Genomic DNA, 17,432 nt, shown 5'->3' with positions numbered 1-17,432 from the left:
GTAAGCCGCGCGGCATCCTAGATGTACTGCGGGAAAATTGGGAGGAGGGACCTTCATCGAGCAAAAATGAAATCTAATACGTTATCGACCTGCACGCAAAACTCCACACACTCACACACCTAACCCAGGAGAATTTGCAGCAGGCCCAAGAACAGCAAATCTGCCTGTACGACAGGGGTATGCACCTTAGGGAGTTCACACCAGGAGTTAAAGTACTCATACTGTTGCCCACGTCGAGCTCCAAATTGATCGCCAAGTGGCAAGGACCCTTTGAGGTCACACAGTGAGTCGGGGACGTTGACTATGAGGTGAGACGGACGGACAGGGGCGGGGCGCTACAGATTTACCACCTCAATCTACTCAAACTCTGGAATGAGGAGGTCCCGTGGCATTGGTTTCGTTGGTTCTGGGGAAGGCAGAGCTGGGGCCGGAGGTTCAAAAGGGAACATTGACATTGCGTACCTCTCTGGTCCCCTGTGGAGACCACCTCTCCCCAACCCAACTCACAGAGGTTGCCCAGTTGCAGACAGAATTTTCAGACGTGTTCTCGCCCCTGCCCGGCTGCACCCACCTCATAGAACACCACATTGAGATGCCCCCGGGGGTGGTAGTGCGCAGCCGCCCTTACAGGCTGCCTGAGCACAAGAAAAAGGTGGTTCGGGAAGAACTCAAGGCCATGCTTGAAATGGGCATCGTCGAGGAGTCCCACAGTGACTGGAGCAGCCCAGTGGTCTTGGTTCCCAAGCCCGATGGGTCGGTCTGCTTCTGTGTGGACTATAGAAAAGTCAACGCAGTGTCTAAATTCGATGCGTACCCAATGCCTCGTACTGACGAGTTGCTGGATCAACTAGGCACGGCTCGCTTTTATTTGACACTGGATTTGACAAAGGGTTATTGGCAGATCCCCTTGACTCCACTATCCTGAGAAAAAAAATGGCCTTTTCCACACCATTTGGCTTACACCAATTTGTCACACTTCCTTTTGGGCTGTTTGGGGCATCTGCTACGTTCCAGCGGATTATGGACAGGGTCCTCTGCCTCCACACCACTTATGCGGCCGCGTACTTAGACGACATCATAATCTATAGTAACGACTGGCTGCGGCACCTGCAACACCTGAGGGCCGTCCTTGGGTCGCTGAGGTGAGCGGGTCTCACAGCCAACCCGAAGAAGTGTGCGATTGGGTGGGTGAAAGTATGGTATCTGGGCTTCCACTTGGGCAATGGGCAGGTGCGTCCCCAAATTAATAAGACTGCAGCGATTGCGGCCTGCCCGAGGCCCAAGACCAAAAAAGGGGTGAGACAGTTCCTGGGGCTGGCTGGCTACTATCGTAGGTTTATACCTAATTATTCGGATGTCACCAGCCCGCTGACTGATCTCACTAAAAAGGGGGCACCAGATCTGGTCCAGTGGATGGAGCAATGCCAGTGGGCTTTCTCTGAGGTGAAGGCTGCACTGTGTGGGGGGCCACTGTTACACTCCCCTGATTTTTCTCTCCCCTTTATGTTGCAGACGGACGCCTTGGACAGAGGGCTGGGGGCCGTTCTGTCCCAGGAGGTGGAGGGGGAGGACTGCCCCGTGCTCTACATCAGTAGGAAGCTGTCGGTGCATGAGGGGCGCTACAGCACCATAGAGAAGGAGTGCGTGGCGATCAAGTGGGTGGTCCTTGCCCTCCGCTACTACCTCCTGGGGCGCCCTTTCACCCTCTGTTCTGACCACGCGCCCCTCCCGTGGCTCCACTGCATGAAGGATTCCAACGCACGGATCACCTGTTGGTATCTGGCACTCCAGCCCTTTAATTTCAAGGTGATCCACAGGCCGGGGGAGCAGATGGTCGTGGCGGACTTCCTCTTCCGTCAAGGGGGGGGGGGGAGTCGGCTGCAGGCCAGACGGCTGCCCGGCCTGAGTCGGGCGGTGGGGGTATGTGGCAGCTGGGGTGTGGTCAAGCGTCGGTCTGTGACCGGAGGGTGGAGTCAGGGAAGGTAAGTGGCAGAATCACTGCACCTGATGTCTGTTAATCTGTGTTTGTGTGTCTTCCCCAGTGACCACGCCCTATATAAGGAGAGAGAGAGAGCAGAGGAAGGGAGCTCTCTCCCCAACCAGGCGACTTGTGTGTGTGTGTGCGCGCGTGTGTGGCTGGGAGAATAACTTTACACTGAAAAGTGGAAAATAAAGAGTTTTTCTGGAACTCAGTTCTGGCCTGCCATACTTCTGTGCTCCACCCACCCGCTCTCATACTACAGGTGTGTTTTAACAGCATGTCCTGAATCGCTGTTATTTATCTTATAACCAAAGCAATATGTTCACAATTACTTTGATTTATTTATTAACACGAGGGACGTCATACCTTCTAACCATCTATGCTCACATTTAATATGGTAATGTCCACAAAACAAGTTATCATTGTTAATGTGTTGTTCCCTCTTTTTTCTCTCACTCTTGAAATGCAGCTTGTTATGTTAGCAAGAAATCAGAAGGCTGTGTTGGATGCTTTAAGAAGAACTGGATCCACACTTTGATCTGCAACACTTTTATGGATTTTTTTTTTTGCATGTGTATGGTGCGCAGAGGTACAGTGTCTTGCAAAAATATTCATCCCCCTTTGTGTTTGTCCTGTTTTTTCACATTACAAACTGGAATTAAAATGGATTTTTGGAGGGTTAGCACCATTTGATTTACACAATATGCCTACCACTTTAAAAGTGAAAAATTGCTGTTTTATTGTGACACACACAATAATTAAGATGAAAAAAAAAGAAATCTGGAGTGTGCATAGGTATGCACTCCCTTTCATATGAAACCCCTAAGTAAGAGTTGGTCCAACCAATTAATTTCATAAGTCATATACTTAGTCGATTAAGATCCACCTGTGTGCAATTAAAGTGTCACATGATCGGTCACATGATGTCTGTATAAATCAACCTGTTCTGCAAGGACCCTGACTCTGCAACACTACTAAGCAAGCAACATGAAAACCAAGGAGCACTCCAAATATGTCAGAGACAAAGCTGTGGAGAAGATCAGGGTTGGGTTATAAAAAAAATATCCCAAACTCTGACTATCCAAGGGAGCACCATTAAATCCATTAGAGCAAAAGGGAAAGAATATGGCACCACTACAAACCTGACAAGAGAAGGCCGTCCACCAAAACTCACAGACTGGGCATTGATCAGAGATGCAACAAAAACACCAAAGATAACACTGAAGGAGCTGAAAAGATCCACAGCGGAGATGGGAGTATCTGTCCATAGGACCACTTTAAGCTGTACACTCCACAGAGTGGGGCTTTATGGAAGAGTGGCCAGAAAAAAAGCCATTGTTTAAGAAAACACATTTGGAGTTTGCCCAACAGCACGTGGCAGACTCCCCAAACACATGGAAGAAGATTCTCTGGTCAAATTAGACTAAAATTGATCTTTCTGGCCATCATGGGAAATGCCATGTGTGGCGCAAACCCTGAGAACACTATTCCTACAGTGAAGCATGGTGGTGGCAGCATCATGCTGTGGGGATATTCTTCATCTGCAGGGACAGGAAACCTGGTCAGGACTGAGGGAAAGATGGATGGCAATAAATACAGGGCAATTCTGTAGGAAAACCTATTTGAGTCAGCCAGAGGTTTGAGACTGGGACGAAGGTTCATGTTCCAGCAGGACAAAGACCCTAAGCATACTGCTAATACTACACTGGCGTGGTTTAAAGGAAAAAATTTAAATGTCTTGGAATGGCCTAGTCAAAACCCTGATCTCAATCCAATTGAGAATCTGTGGCATAACTTGAAGACTGCTGTACACCAACACAACCCATCTAACCTGAAGGAGTTCAAGCAGTTTTGCCTTGAGGAATGGGCAAAAATCCCAGTGGCTAGATGTGCTAAGCTAATAGAGACATACTAATGAGGGGGGTTGAATACCTTTGCACACTCCAGATTTCTGTTTTTTCATTTTAATTATTGCTTGTGTCACAATTAAAAAATTTAAAAAAAAATAAAATCACCTTTATAGTGGTAGGCATGTTGTGTAAATCAAATGGTGCTAACCCCCCCCCCCCCCCCCAAAAAAAAAAATCTATTTTAATTCTAGCTTGTAATTCAACAAAATAGGACAAACACCAAGGGGGATGAATACTTTTGCAAGACACTGTATGTGTGCACGCACATGTTTGTAAAAGCCCTTTACAAACTACTGTTGCTCCTAAACACACAATAATTTTCTATATGGAGTGTTCAGCCAGCTCACAATGCAGAAAGTGCTTGAGGGTTGTTTTTGATGACTGTGCACACTGCACGCATGCGCGCACACGCACACACACACACACACGAATCACAATACAGCCTGAAAGAGGAAGTGATTTTTCTTGTCATAGGAAAAAAATTAAGGAAGGGCAGGTGATCTTAGTCATGAGGAAGAAGTCTCGTGTTACCGCAGCACATCATAACGTTTGTACTATAATGGTCACAATGTCAATCAAAAACAAAACACTATTACTATACAGCATACTGCTAGTGTGACAAAGCAGTGTTCTACACAAGATATTATTCCCGCATCCAAATCAACCACAAATCACATGTTTAAACATATTTACTACATATTAATCTCAAACCACCTGTAAATGGGTTTGTACATGAAATGTTTGTTTAGTTTAACCACTGGAAATTTTGGCTTGAAAGATAAAATACAGCTGAAGCAACTGCACTGTTTTTTTCCCCCCCAGTGCTGTTTCTAACTTAACCAACAGCGTTCAGGGTGCTATGCATTTTGTGTTTGTTAAAAAAAAAAAAAAAAAGACATGTTGTGATTGAAAAATAAATCAACAATTGGGTGATGTGACAGAGTTATTGTCCTTTAACAACACGTCCCAAATAGTTTTATTCCACTTGTCCCAGAGCAATTTGTCAATAATTTAAATTGTATTTACTTTTATTTATTTTTAATCAGTTTATTATTGACATTTAAATGTTGTGGAACATCTACAAAATAAGTTAGTTCCTGTTAGAACAGAAGAACAGAATAGACTCTTATCGTCATTGCACAGTGGGGTACAATGAAATTCTGGTAGCTCTACTCAAAACAGTGTACAGAAACAAATAATAGAATAAAACAATAAAATAAAACAACATAAAAAGGTGGCATTTTCAAACATGCAATAAAAGTTAAAACTTTTAATAAAAAAGTTCTTAAAATAGTGCAATAGTTCTTGAAGCAGGTAAAGGAGCATGTGTGTGTGTGTGTGTGTGTGTGCGCGCGCGCGCGCGCGCGCATGTGTGAGCACGCATGCGTACATGTATGTGTAAGTGAACTGAATTGAATTGAATTGAATTGGACTGGATTGGGGGGAAGGTGTCAGTCAGTGCGTTTACATGCACATAGAGAAAATCGAATTTCTGCCGTAGCTCGACTGAAATCGAAGTTCTAAATGCCATGGATACACCTTAGCTCGGCTGAAATCGAAACGAACTGGATTTCTCGTAATCGAGCTACGTGACCTAGATTATGCGATTGTAGCCGAGCTACTTAGTGCATGTAACCCTATTGAGCTACGTAGTCGAGCTACTTACTGTACTTCCCTTCCGGAAGTGACGAGTGACGAGACCACAAGCGGGAAACACAACAGCCTCGGTCGGCATGACAACAGTAGTAGTAGCGAGCAGCAGAAGAGGTCAGGAGGAACAAGGGGACAAAAAACAAAAACAATTGAACTTTTTGTGTGTTTATTAAGACATAAGTTAAATTGTAAGCAAAAAATGGACTTTAGAAAAATATACAATTGTGCAAAATAAGTTGTCTTACAAAACAGTGGTCTGTGTAGGACAGTTTGTAGCCAACAGGTGGCAATGACATGGTGTGAATGTAAAGTGGAAATCACTCCTCTTCTTCATGACGACAACCAGAAGTGTACCAACATGATGGGGCGTGTAGCGCCACCTGTGGCTCGGGTGCACAATGTACCTCACACAACAGCTTGATTTCCTTGTGTGCATGTAGGATTGGATTTCTCTGGCACCCCTGCTGGGACCCTTAGCTCAATTACCGACAGTAGCTCGATTTGGATGTGCATGTAAATGCACTGAGTGATTGTTTATGGTGCATATGGCCCAGGGGAAGAAACTGTTAGAAAGTCTAGTGGTGTGGGATTTGAGTGACCTATAGCGCTTTCCAGAGGGCAAGAGGTTAAACAGATGATGGGCTGGATGTGAGGGGTCTGAGTCGACCCTTCTGAGGCAGCGGGACCTTGAGATATCGTCCAGGGAGGGCAGAGAGCAGCCAATGATTTTTTGTGCCGTATCTATCACTCTCTGCAGGGCTTTCTAACAGTTTCTTCCCCTTTGTTGTGCAGCCTGCATACCACACGCAGACACGTACTGAGCACAGTCTCCACAGAGGAGCGGTAAAAAGCCAGCCAGCAGCATCTTTTCCAGGTTGGTTTTCCACAGCCACTGCTGTGCCTTCTTCACGACAGCTGTGGTGTTAATAGTCCAGGAAAGGTAGGCAGAGATGTGGGTGCCCAGGAACTTGAATGAGCTAACCATTTCCACACATTCTCCGCTGATGAAGAGAGGGACGGGGTCTGTTCTGTGCTTCCTGAAGTCAATGAGAAGTTCTTTTGTTTTACTGGTGTTCAGTAAAAGGTTGTTTCCTGAGCACCAGGCAGTCGATTTTTCCACTTTGTCTCTGTACGCAGTCTCATCTCCATTGGAGATGAGCCTAACCATGGTGAACTTGATGATGGTGTTGGTGGGGTGGGATGGAGTGCGGTCGTATGTGTAAAGTGCGTAGAGTAGAGGGCTCAGCACACAGCCCTGTGGAAAGCCTGTGCTGAGCGTGAGGGTGGAGGAGAGGTGGGGGCCAAATTTGACCGACTGTGGCCGGTTGGTGAGGAAGTCTTTTATCCAGCCACAGGTGGGAGAGGGGATTTGTAGGTCAGACAGTTTACTGACTAATATGCCTGGGATGATGGTATTGAAGGCTGACCGTCCACAAAGAGCATACTCACATAGCTCTTCTGATGTTCCAGGTGGCTCAGCGCTCTGTAAAGTGCTGTGGCGATGGCATCCTCCATTGATCAGTTTGCCCTGTTGGCAAACTGGTGAAGGTTGAAGGATGTAAGAAGGCAGTCTCTGATGTGTTGTGAGACCAGCCTCTCGAAGCACTTCATGACTACAGATGTGAGAGCTATGGGTCTGTAGTCACAGACTGTCAATGGCTGTTTTCTTGGGTACGGGGATGATGATGGCAGACTTCAGGCAGGGTGGGATGGTAGCATGCGTCAGGGAAAGACTGAAGATCTTGGTGAGGGTTCCTGACAGCTGGTCTGCGCATGCTTTGAGCACCTTCCCTAGGATGCCGTCAGGTCCAGCAGCTTTCCTCGGGTTCACTGTCCTCAGTATACGTCTCACTTCATGTTCCTGAAGAGAGAGCATGTGGGTGTTGGGGTTGGAGGGAGGCAGTGTGTTTGCATGTCTGTGAACCTCAACGCAAGCAAAGAAGCTGTTAGATAGCTGTACGTAAGCTCGCTTCAAACAAAGAGTTGAAAGATGGCAGCCTCCGTGATCGAGGCGTAAAGATGCAAATCCGAGGCTGCCATCTTTCAAACAAAGTCAGAACGAATTGGATACGAATGTGGATGAGGGAAAAATCGGGAAAAAAAAATTTTCTTCAAGTTTTGAGGTGAAAAAAGCGGAATTCCACGAATTCGCGGAAAAATCACATCCCTGTGGGCATCATTATTATAATATGATGTATCTTGCTTGATATTTGGAGTAGAAAGACAATATTGTGATGTCTTTATTGTGTTTTGGGGTGAATGTGACTGGGGAAAAAAAGGTACAAACATTCACATTTTGCTAACCATTGTTTTGGGAAATTTGATTGAATAAAATATAGCTGCAAGCAGCAATCCGGGGCCAAGCAGTGTGACCCAGCCTAAGTTGCCATGGCAACAGAAAGAACTGACCAGGCAGACGGTCATAGGCACGCACAGGAAGTGTTTACAAGCAGGAATGTACCTCCAACCAGACGGTTAGAGGCATGCACGGCTTCACCGTCAAATTCGACTGACTGTGATGGCTGAAATTACTTCCAGTGTACTAGGTGTGTGTGTGTGTGTCTGTGCTAAAAGACTGCTGAGATATGAGCTCAATGATGTAAGAGCCAAAACACATTTTGGAAAGTTATAGCGCCCCCTAATGGCCAATGTGCACCAAATGTGGTATGGGCCATTTTGGAGGGGTGGTGCATAATCCCACCAAGTTTGGTTAAGAAAGGTCAAAGGGCTGCCGAGATATGAGCACACTTCCTGTTTCGCGTCTGCACAGCCAAATTTGATTGGCAGCCACGGCCAAACGCTTATGAAATTCGAAAAACCGGGTAAGTTTTTAGTGCAGCTTAGTCCAACGTTGCCATCTACCAAGTTTGGAAGGAATTGGTCAAAAATTGAGGGAGGAGAAGCATTTTAATTGATTTTCACAAAATTCAAAATGGCGGAAAATATACCAGGCCGAATATGACGCCATAGGGTGCGTTGGATTCGGGTTGACCCAAGGATTCCAGCCATACTAAGATTTTGACGATCAGACATACGGTTCAAAAGTAACAAGCAGAAATGTACTTGCAAATTTGACCTGTTGTTGGCGCTAGAGAGTTTGAGATGCTGAGTTGAAATTTGCTGACAAGAACCGTGAGGCAGCCTAGAATCAGTGTGCCAAATTTGAAAACCTGTCGTCAGACGGTTCTATGGGTTTCCATAGAATTTCATTGATTTTAACAAAATTCAAAATGGCGGAAAATCCTCAAGGCAGAATATGACGTCATAGGGTGCGATAGATTCGACTTGACCCAAGGATTCCATAGGCAGTGGAATTTTGTTTCTAGCCAAAACGCATCATGAGATATGAGCCAAAAGACATTTTTCCTAGTTATAGCACCCCCTAGCAGCCAATTTGTTCCAAATTTTTTGGGGTCCTTCATGGAGGGGTGTGGCATAAAGTCACCAAGTTTCGTTAAGATACGCCAAAGGGCGGCCGAAATATGAGCACACTTCCTGTTTGGCGTCTGCGCCGCCAATTTTGATTGGCTGCCACGGCCAAACGCTTATGAACTTCTAAAAACCGGGTAAGTTTCTTGTGCAGCTTAGTCCACAGTTGCCATCTACCAAGTTTGGGAGAAATTGGTCCAAAATTGAGGGAGGAGAAGCATTTTAAGTGATTTTCACAAAATTCAAAATGGCGGGAAAACTATATGGGCGGAAAATGACGTCATGGGGTGCTTTGGATTCGTCTTGACCCAAGGATTCCAGGGATACCAAGTTTTTGAAAATCGGACCAACGGTTCAAAAGTTACAAGCAGAAATGTACCTGCAACTTTGACCTGCTGGTGGCGCTAGAGGGTTGGGGCTGGGGACCTAAAAATTGTTGTGGGGAATGCTGAGACTGTCTCGAATGTGTCTGCCAAATTTGAGCATTTTCCTATGTGTGGTTCTATGGGCTGCCATTGACTTCCCATAGGAGAAGAAAGTTGAATAATAATAATAATAATAATAATAATAAGAAAACCGACAAACTCATTAGGGGCCTTCGCCAGCTTCGCTGCTTGGCCCCTAATTACATTTTTTGTAAGGCAACCTCGTTTTTTCCATACTCTTACCAGTCTTAGCAGCTTGTAAAAACAATGTTATTTACTGCTTTATATAAAGAAATACAATTAATATTATGCAGAATTTAGTTCAGCCTTTTGGTCCGGCCCTCCACAAAATTTTCTGTTTCTCATGTGGCCCCATGGAAAAAATAATTGCCCACCCCTGCTCTAAGCTCTTTGTTAAATAAACAGCACGTTTTTCAAGTCCCAATAGAAATTGTTACTATAGAAATAGCAATATTTTCTGAGTTGTGCTGTTATAGAAAATAAATTATCACCTCGTGACCAATCAAAATGGAGACTTCAACAGCACTGTGGTATAATTAATTTTATTTTACAACTCACAAATTTGAGACAGAACTGCCACCAGTCACGAGCTCATTATGGCAGTCATCAGTAGCCACGGCAGTTCAATCACAAACCCTTCACATTCTGTTGCATGTGCATGATGGGACAAGATAGTGCTGAAAATGTACATCTCTTCATATTTGATATACAGTTCTGCTTCTTTTTACCTGCACTACTAGTACATGTAGTTCACAGTGTGAATACACTAGAGGTACATACATGCCACAATCCCTGAGAATACTCCACATGTATGAGATTTAACACACTGATTCTAGCATGAAAATAACATTTTAATGCCTTTTGTTACTAGAAAAGTGCCAGTAAATGTGCTGGTTATACAACCCCAAATCAGAAAAAGTTGAGACAATATGGAAAACACAAATAAATAAATAAATAAATAAATAAAAAGAATGCAGTGATTTCTAAATTTACTTTGCCTTGTATTTCACTTGGGTAACATCTTGGGTTCACAAGATATTTCATGTTTTGTCTGGTCAACTTCATTTAATTTGTTAATATAATCCATTCCTGCATTTCAGGCCTGCAACACATTCCCAAAAAGCTGGGACGGGGGAAATTTAAGGCTAGTAGTGAGGTTAAACAATTAAATTATGATGTGATTTGAAACATGATTGTAATCATGATTCAGTACAAAAGAAGTATCCAGGAAAGGCCTAGTCTTTGGGAAGCAAAGATGGGCCAAGAATCTCCAGTTTATCAACAATGCATGAGAAAATTCCTGAAATGTTTAAAAACAATGTTCCTCAAAGAAACATGGGAGGATGTGGATACTTGACCCTCCATGGTGCATATCATAAAACATTTCAAAGAATCTGGGGGAATTTCAGTGCATAAAAGGTAAGGGCGCAAGCCTAAGCTGAACACCCGTGATCTCTGATCCCTCAGACGGCACTGCATCAAGAACTGTCATTCATCTATAGCTGATATAACCACATGGGCTCAGGATCACTTTGGCAAACACTACAATACAAAGTTACATCCACAAATGGCAGTTAAAATTTTACTGTGGGAAAAGGAAGCCTTATGTTAATTGTGTCCAGAAGTGCCATCAACTTGTCTGGGCTCAGGGACATCTGGGATGGACCATCACACAGTGGAAACGTGTATTGTGGTCAGACAAATCAGTATTGCAGGTCCTTTTTGAAAGAAATAGTTGCTGTGTACTCCAAACCAAAGATAAAATGGACCATCCAGACTGTTTCCAGCAACAAGTCCAAAATCCAGGGTCTGTCATGGTATGGGGTTCTGGCAGTGAACTTGGCAAAGGTAATTTACACTGCTGTGATGGCAGCATTAATGCTGAAATGTACACTGGGGCTTTGGAGCAAAATATGCCGCCATCAAGACATCTTTTCCAGAGATGCCCATTCATATTTCAGCAAGACAATGGAAAACCACATTCCAAAGGCATGACGAAGAGTGCAGGTGCTGGACTGGCCTGCCTGCAGTCCTGACCTGTCCCCGATAGACAATATGTGGTGAATTTTGAAATGAGAAGACCTTAAGACCTGTTTGCAGGAAGGATGGGACAAAATAACACCTGAAACACTTCATCACTTGGTGTCTTCAGTCCCTAAACATCTTTTAAGTGTTGTGAGAAGGAATGACAACATTACAAAGTGGTAAACACTTAACTGTCCCAGCGTTTTTTGAAATGAGTTGCAAGAATCAAAATTGAAGTGTTTATTTTGAAAACACAATAAAATTTGTGAGGTAAAGCATCAAATAATGTGCTGATTTATTGTTCTGAGTGCAATGCAGGTCAAAGATTAAAACTGAAAACAATGCTTTGTAAATAATTTAAATTTCAACATACGGCAGATTCTACCGTAACTGGATCCATTAACCACTTGCCCACAAAATAAGAAATTTTTCTTGTCCTTTTTTCAGTGAGGTAATATTTTCAAGATTGAAAATATGGTATTTGGTCTTCTAAAACAGCACACCATTTAAAAATACACTGAATTTATCAATAAAAGATTTTTAAAGAATAAAGTTCTATTTCTTTGACATATCTGACAGACATAACTCCCATTTTAAAAATCACTTTCATTATCCCTGTTGCTATGGTCAGTGAATTTCTGTCAGATGACCTGACGATAGACTCAGCCATTATGGATCTTTGGTAGTTATCGTGTGGAAGCAGGCTTTATAATTTTTGGGTGTCAACAGATAGAGTTGAAATAGATCAACAGCGAAAAAACTATTTCGTTCACGAGAGAAGCCCACAGTTATTTTTAAAAAATGCTATCGTCAGTCTGTCAGTCAAATGCACCTGACGATAGCAAAATTCAAGCCCTCACCACGCACATGTTAACTGATGCAAAGAGGAAATTCTACTGCGCATGATTTTTGTGACAGCAGACATTTACTTCCGGGCAAGACTTGGAGTTCTGACAGCTAGATTTCATCAAATAAATCAAGGTAAGATTTTCTGTCAGCTATCCTGACGATAGAACTTTTTGACGATAGAAACATTGAGAATATATTTGTGCATTCATATTTAAAATTTTCTGGAGGAAAACTATCGTAAGTTGAGATAAATCAGAGCCACTTGCGACCCTTTCAGCCGACAGGCCATTTCAATGTGTTATTTCCCCGCGAAAGTGGCACAGTCGTGTCTATCGTCACTGTTCTGATAATTATTGTTGCTATTTCAATTTTGAAAATAAATTTTATCCTTTTTATTTCAATATTTTATTTTATTATTTGGTTGTGAAATTTCCTCTCTGCATTTAACCCGTCTGAAGCAGTGAACACACGCATGCGCAATGAGCACACATACATACCCAGAGCAGTGGGCAGCCATGCTAACAGCGCCCAGGGAGCAGGTGGGAGTTAGGTGCCTCATTCAAGGGCATCTCAGCCCAAGGCTGTCCCATATCAACCTAACCTGCATGTCTTTGGATTGTGGGGGAAACCAGAGCACCCGGAGGAAACCCACACAGACACGGGGAGAACATGCAAACTCCACACAGAAAGGCCCTTGCCAGCCGCTGGGTTCAAACCCAGAACCTTCTTGCTGTGAGGCGACCGTGCTAACCACTACACCACCGTACCGCCCCAGTACATGGCCCATTTGCCATTCCCGACATTGGAAAATTGATAAATAAATCATGTCAAAATCAGGCTGAATTCATATAGTCTGACTCTGAAATTAAACCGTGATCAATGAGAATAGTGACAGATAAACATGCAGTCATGTCTGTTAATACAATGAAATAAGAAGTGTCCCTACAGTCCAAATGACATACATATATCAGAGATGATTAGAATGTTAAATATGATTAAAAAGACAACACAGTAAGAGGAACTGTGCAAAACACAGATGCACAAGCAAAACTAAAACTTTCTTATATGAAATTCTTATACAGAGCGACGGCTACAATTATCGATATCTTAACAATCTTTTGGCCATTGCAAAAGTAGAAAAGATTTTCAATATGTGCATGAATAATTACTCAAACTTCCACTGGAAAAAATGAGTTGATTCCTGATTACTTAGCATATCAGATCACGTGACACCGCTCCAAAATTATCGTTATCTAGATGATTATTTATTTTAAAAAAATCAGTATGTGTTAACACATAGTTTTTATTTAAAATTTGTTTTGCATAGACTTATATTTAGTACAAAATATATTTTATATAAATATATCGATGTCGGTGCTTATGTAAATGAGGAAGTAATTCTAATGTTTGTACGCAAATGAACCGATAATGTTTAACCTGTGTCAGAAAATATTTTTGTTCCATTTTCTACCCACTTTCTAAGTATTTTCGTAGATCACATTTTTTTAATCATTCATTGTTGTTTGTATTAATTTCTAGTTTTGTAGTTTACCCATAAATGTCAACAGCCAATTGACACTGTAACTACATGAAAATCCAGGTCAAAGGTCGCATGTCATTCCTCGAACCAAAACTTTATATTTTTGATCTAAAAATATAAAACATCTCCTGATATTGTAATATGTGGTAGATATTTACAACAAATTACAAAAAAAACACATATATATATATATATATATATATATATATATATATATATATATATATATATATATATATATAATTACTTTTATTTAAGTACTTTATCTACTTCAACAATGTTACACAAAGATCAATAAATGTAACTTAATTCCACAGGGTGTCGATAATGGTGGACACCGGTGAAAGTGATCACTATTATCGACACATCACGTGACTTCTCAAACACACATTTAGATACAAAATCGTGACTGTCAAATGAAAAAGTAAGAAACACAGTAGGTTTCAACAAGGATATCATGAAATATTTGTGAATTTGATAAGTAAAAACATGTCCATGATCTTTCCACCATGTGGTGATAACATCCGGGTTTTCCTCAAATTGCTGTTGGTGCTAAAAAAAAACCCTCCATCTCGGATGAGCTATGTCATCAGACGACAAGGTCAAAGGGCGAGGGGGGGGGTGTCTTCTGGTTGATTAATTAACCAATAATAACTGTTGTAACTGAAATTCACCTTTGTAAAATTGCTTTTTTATTGGTAAATCTGAAAAGGTGTCAATAATTATGGACTGTCAATAATGGTAGCCACCACTCTAATAATAACAGTAATATGATAAAGGATAGATAATAAAAGTTTATTGTGCTCAAAATAAACTTTTATTACACTATATCCTTTTTCAAACCATAATTTTGTCACTAACAAAATTATTCTTCATTCAAGTATCTGTTCTTTCCACCATATTTGTCATAAGTCAGGGACTTATGAAATGTTGCCTAGGTTGAGAAAAGAACAAAAAAATGTTGGCATAAATATTTCCCAAACTGAAGACAGACCTTTTGTTTATCTCCCCAAACTGTTGCCTACCCCTAGGAGTTAGATTAGTTCCCTAAGGCATATACTAACACAAGTTTCTCATATACACAAAGCAGTTTTATAAACATTGACAAAAATCAGCAATGTGTATAGAGGATGTGCAGAGTTATGCATTTTCTACCTTTATTTAGACAAACATCATTTGCATAGATCTCACTAAACTTTCACCTAGATTCAGATAAAAGAAACAAACGTAAAGTGAACATGTACTAATCAAACAACAGTCTCACCTTTAATGATGCCTTCCTCTCTAATGAACATACAGACTGACTGAAGGGCTTAAGACAATAATGAGCAGAAAAAAGAACAACTTATAAAAGAGAAATGAAACACAAATATCCTGAATCTGCAGTTTCGCTTGGGTCTGTTTTCGTTTCTTCCTTGCTCGGGCACGTGTGATCATGTGACCAGTGTTTAAAGCGCCGACCAATGGGCAGAGAGAAAGTCCAGCAACGTCATGCTGCTTTGATGTTTTTCCATTTGAGAAAATCGATTGCATTTTGTACTATTTTTAGAATAATAACGAATACTATATATAACTTATAGCTGACATATTGATGGTTGCCTTTCCTTCAGTCTCTAATCCAGTTTTAAAAGTGTAGTGAAATGTTTATTTATTTATTTATTTATTTATTTATTTAGTATAAGATTGAAAAAGGAGTTTCTGGTGCTTCTCCAGCAGAGGGCGACAAAGAACCGTTCTTGTCCCCGTATGCCCAGCCAAAAAGAGTCTATCAATTTACACACTCAATTACTCCATTTATCACTGTATTACTGGCTCAAGCATTCACTCACTCACTCACTCACTCACAGTTACCGTTATCCTGGATCAGGTCTAGGTGGCTCCAAGATCTATTCCTGGAACACTCAGCGTGAAGAATACACCCTGGATTGGACAGTCCATCGCAGGGCACCACACACACACACACACCTGGGGCAATTTATTTTAGCCATTCACCTACATGCATATTTTTGGGAGGTAGAAGGAAGCTCAGAGGAAACCCAAGCAGAAAGATGGAAAGAATACATACACTGTACCTTTTCCATGCAAACATTAGCTGGAGCTCAGGATCAAATTTAGGGCCCTGGACCCACTGAGCAGCAATGTTATACACTGTGCCTGCACTGCTAACTTCTGTTGCTAAACTGTTTAGATATTTCGAAGAAATAAATATAATTACCCTATCTAAAACTTGTTACTGTAATTCATTTCATGTGGCTCCGACTGTTGTTTACACTATCCTATTAATCTTTAACACCTTTAAACAACAAAAAAGAAAAAACATTAATGCTGCCATCTGATCCATTGCTCATTGTAATCATTATGCTAATTACTCTTTATATTTAACCTACTTGTTGATGTTAGTGCACAATGTATTTAACTCTTTAACTTTTTTCACCACCATCTCCATGTCTGTTCATGATACCCATATTATACAATACCCCGTTGTAGTCACAAGTAAATAAATAAATAAATAAAAGAAATAGTAGGTAGATAATAGAGGCCAATATGCTAAGTAGGCTGTATAAATACAAATTAGATCTATGATATTTTAATGTACTTTATTTTATATGCATTGTACTTTATTGTAATGTTAATTAATTCCTACACCCCTTAACCTTGGTGGCATTGTTGTGTTCACTTCAAGAGTTCTCTAAATAAAATAAGAAATGTTAGCAAAGGCTGCCAGTTGGTTGATGACAGTGGTTGTTATGCTAATTAGCCTCTTTATCTACAGCATGCTTCAGGGACTTTAGTGCTACTTTAAGCCACAATTACGCCACAAATTTGAAAGATTGCCTTTAAGATTTTGCCAGAGTTTGTAAAACCAAGCAATTATTGGCAGTCCTGGTGTGATATGTTTCTGGGGAGAAAATAGTGGACAGATTATCTTATTCGGCTGCTACTTTGTTGTTTGTTATTTCAGTTATTGAGGTATTTCACCCACGTGACCAAGTCATGTGATGCTGCCATTTTGGACGGCACAGCTCGAATCAGTTTGAATGCGAGGAAGGCGACAAACGAAAAACATAAAAGAAAAAGGAGCGAGATGCAGAAAACACCTTCACTATCCAGCGACGTATGGCATTTACAGGGTGAGCAGAGGGAGCGGTATTTACAAAAATTGAGGTTAGCAGGCTTAGAGAACGACGTTTACCTGCTTCCACCAGGATTGTTCACTGACGTACGGAAGTACACGAAGCCCTCGTCTTTACCTGACTTCGGCCCACATGATCTGTATACCTATGTCGTTAAAAACCCATCGCCATACACAGGTATTGATCTGAAAGCATATAAGAGTTTGGATACCTACAAATATTTTGTGTCAGGCTGGGTAACATGCCTACATCAGCGGGTCGTCCCTGGAACCGGTGGTCGCCATCTTATTACAGCTAAGGTTTGTTCACATTTTCATTTACTTTCGGTCCTCAGGATAAACAAAATGTTATTAAATGTCATTGAAATAACTTCTTAGTCTGTTGAGACATGGCCCGTTATAAATTTGCTGTTACCAGGCAATGACCAAGAACTGTATTATTAGGGTCGGTGTCTGTGTTGTAGCA

At 41.7% G+C, this 17,432-nt stretch overlaps 1 protein-coding gene across 7 annotated transcripts in view; it reads right to left on the bottom strand.

Moving 5' to 3' along the window:
* Positions 1 to 15,261, bottom strand: part of pld3 (phospholipase D family member 3) — a 62,682-nt gene extending 47,421 nt beyond the window's left edge. For 4 of the 7 annotated variants that reach the window (XR_009654876.1, XR_009654878.1, XR_009654877.1 and 1 more), the window contains exons 1-2: positions 5,790 to 7,575; positions 5,558 to 5,614 (exon numbers count right to left, since the gene is read on the bottom strand). Coding sequence is in view for 1 of the 7 variants with exons in the window: in XM_060923565.1 (XP_060779548.1) it covers positions 5,558 to 5,614; positions 5,790 to 5,980 (248 nt within the window). In the remaining 6 variants the exon portion in view is untranslated. Of the gene's footprint in view, positions 1 to 5,557; positions 7,576 to 15,097 lie in introns of those variants that run through there. The other 3 variants (XM_060923566.1, XM_060923568.1, XM_060923567.1) reach the window with 2 other exon arrangements.
* Positions 15,262 to 17,432: the final 2,171 nt, after the last annotated feature.

This window comes from Neoarius graeffei, chromosome 6 (assembly GCF_027579695.1).
Source record: "Neoarius graeffei isolate fNeoGra1 chromosome 6, fNeoGra1.pri, whole genome shotgun sequence".
Classification (NCBI taxonomy): Eukaryota; Metazoa; Chordata; class Actinopteri; order Siluriformes; family Ariidae; genus Neoarius; species Neoarius graeffei.
This window is presented reverse-complemented; position numbering and strand designations above follow the sequence as displayed.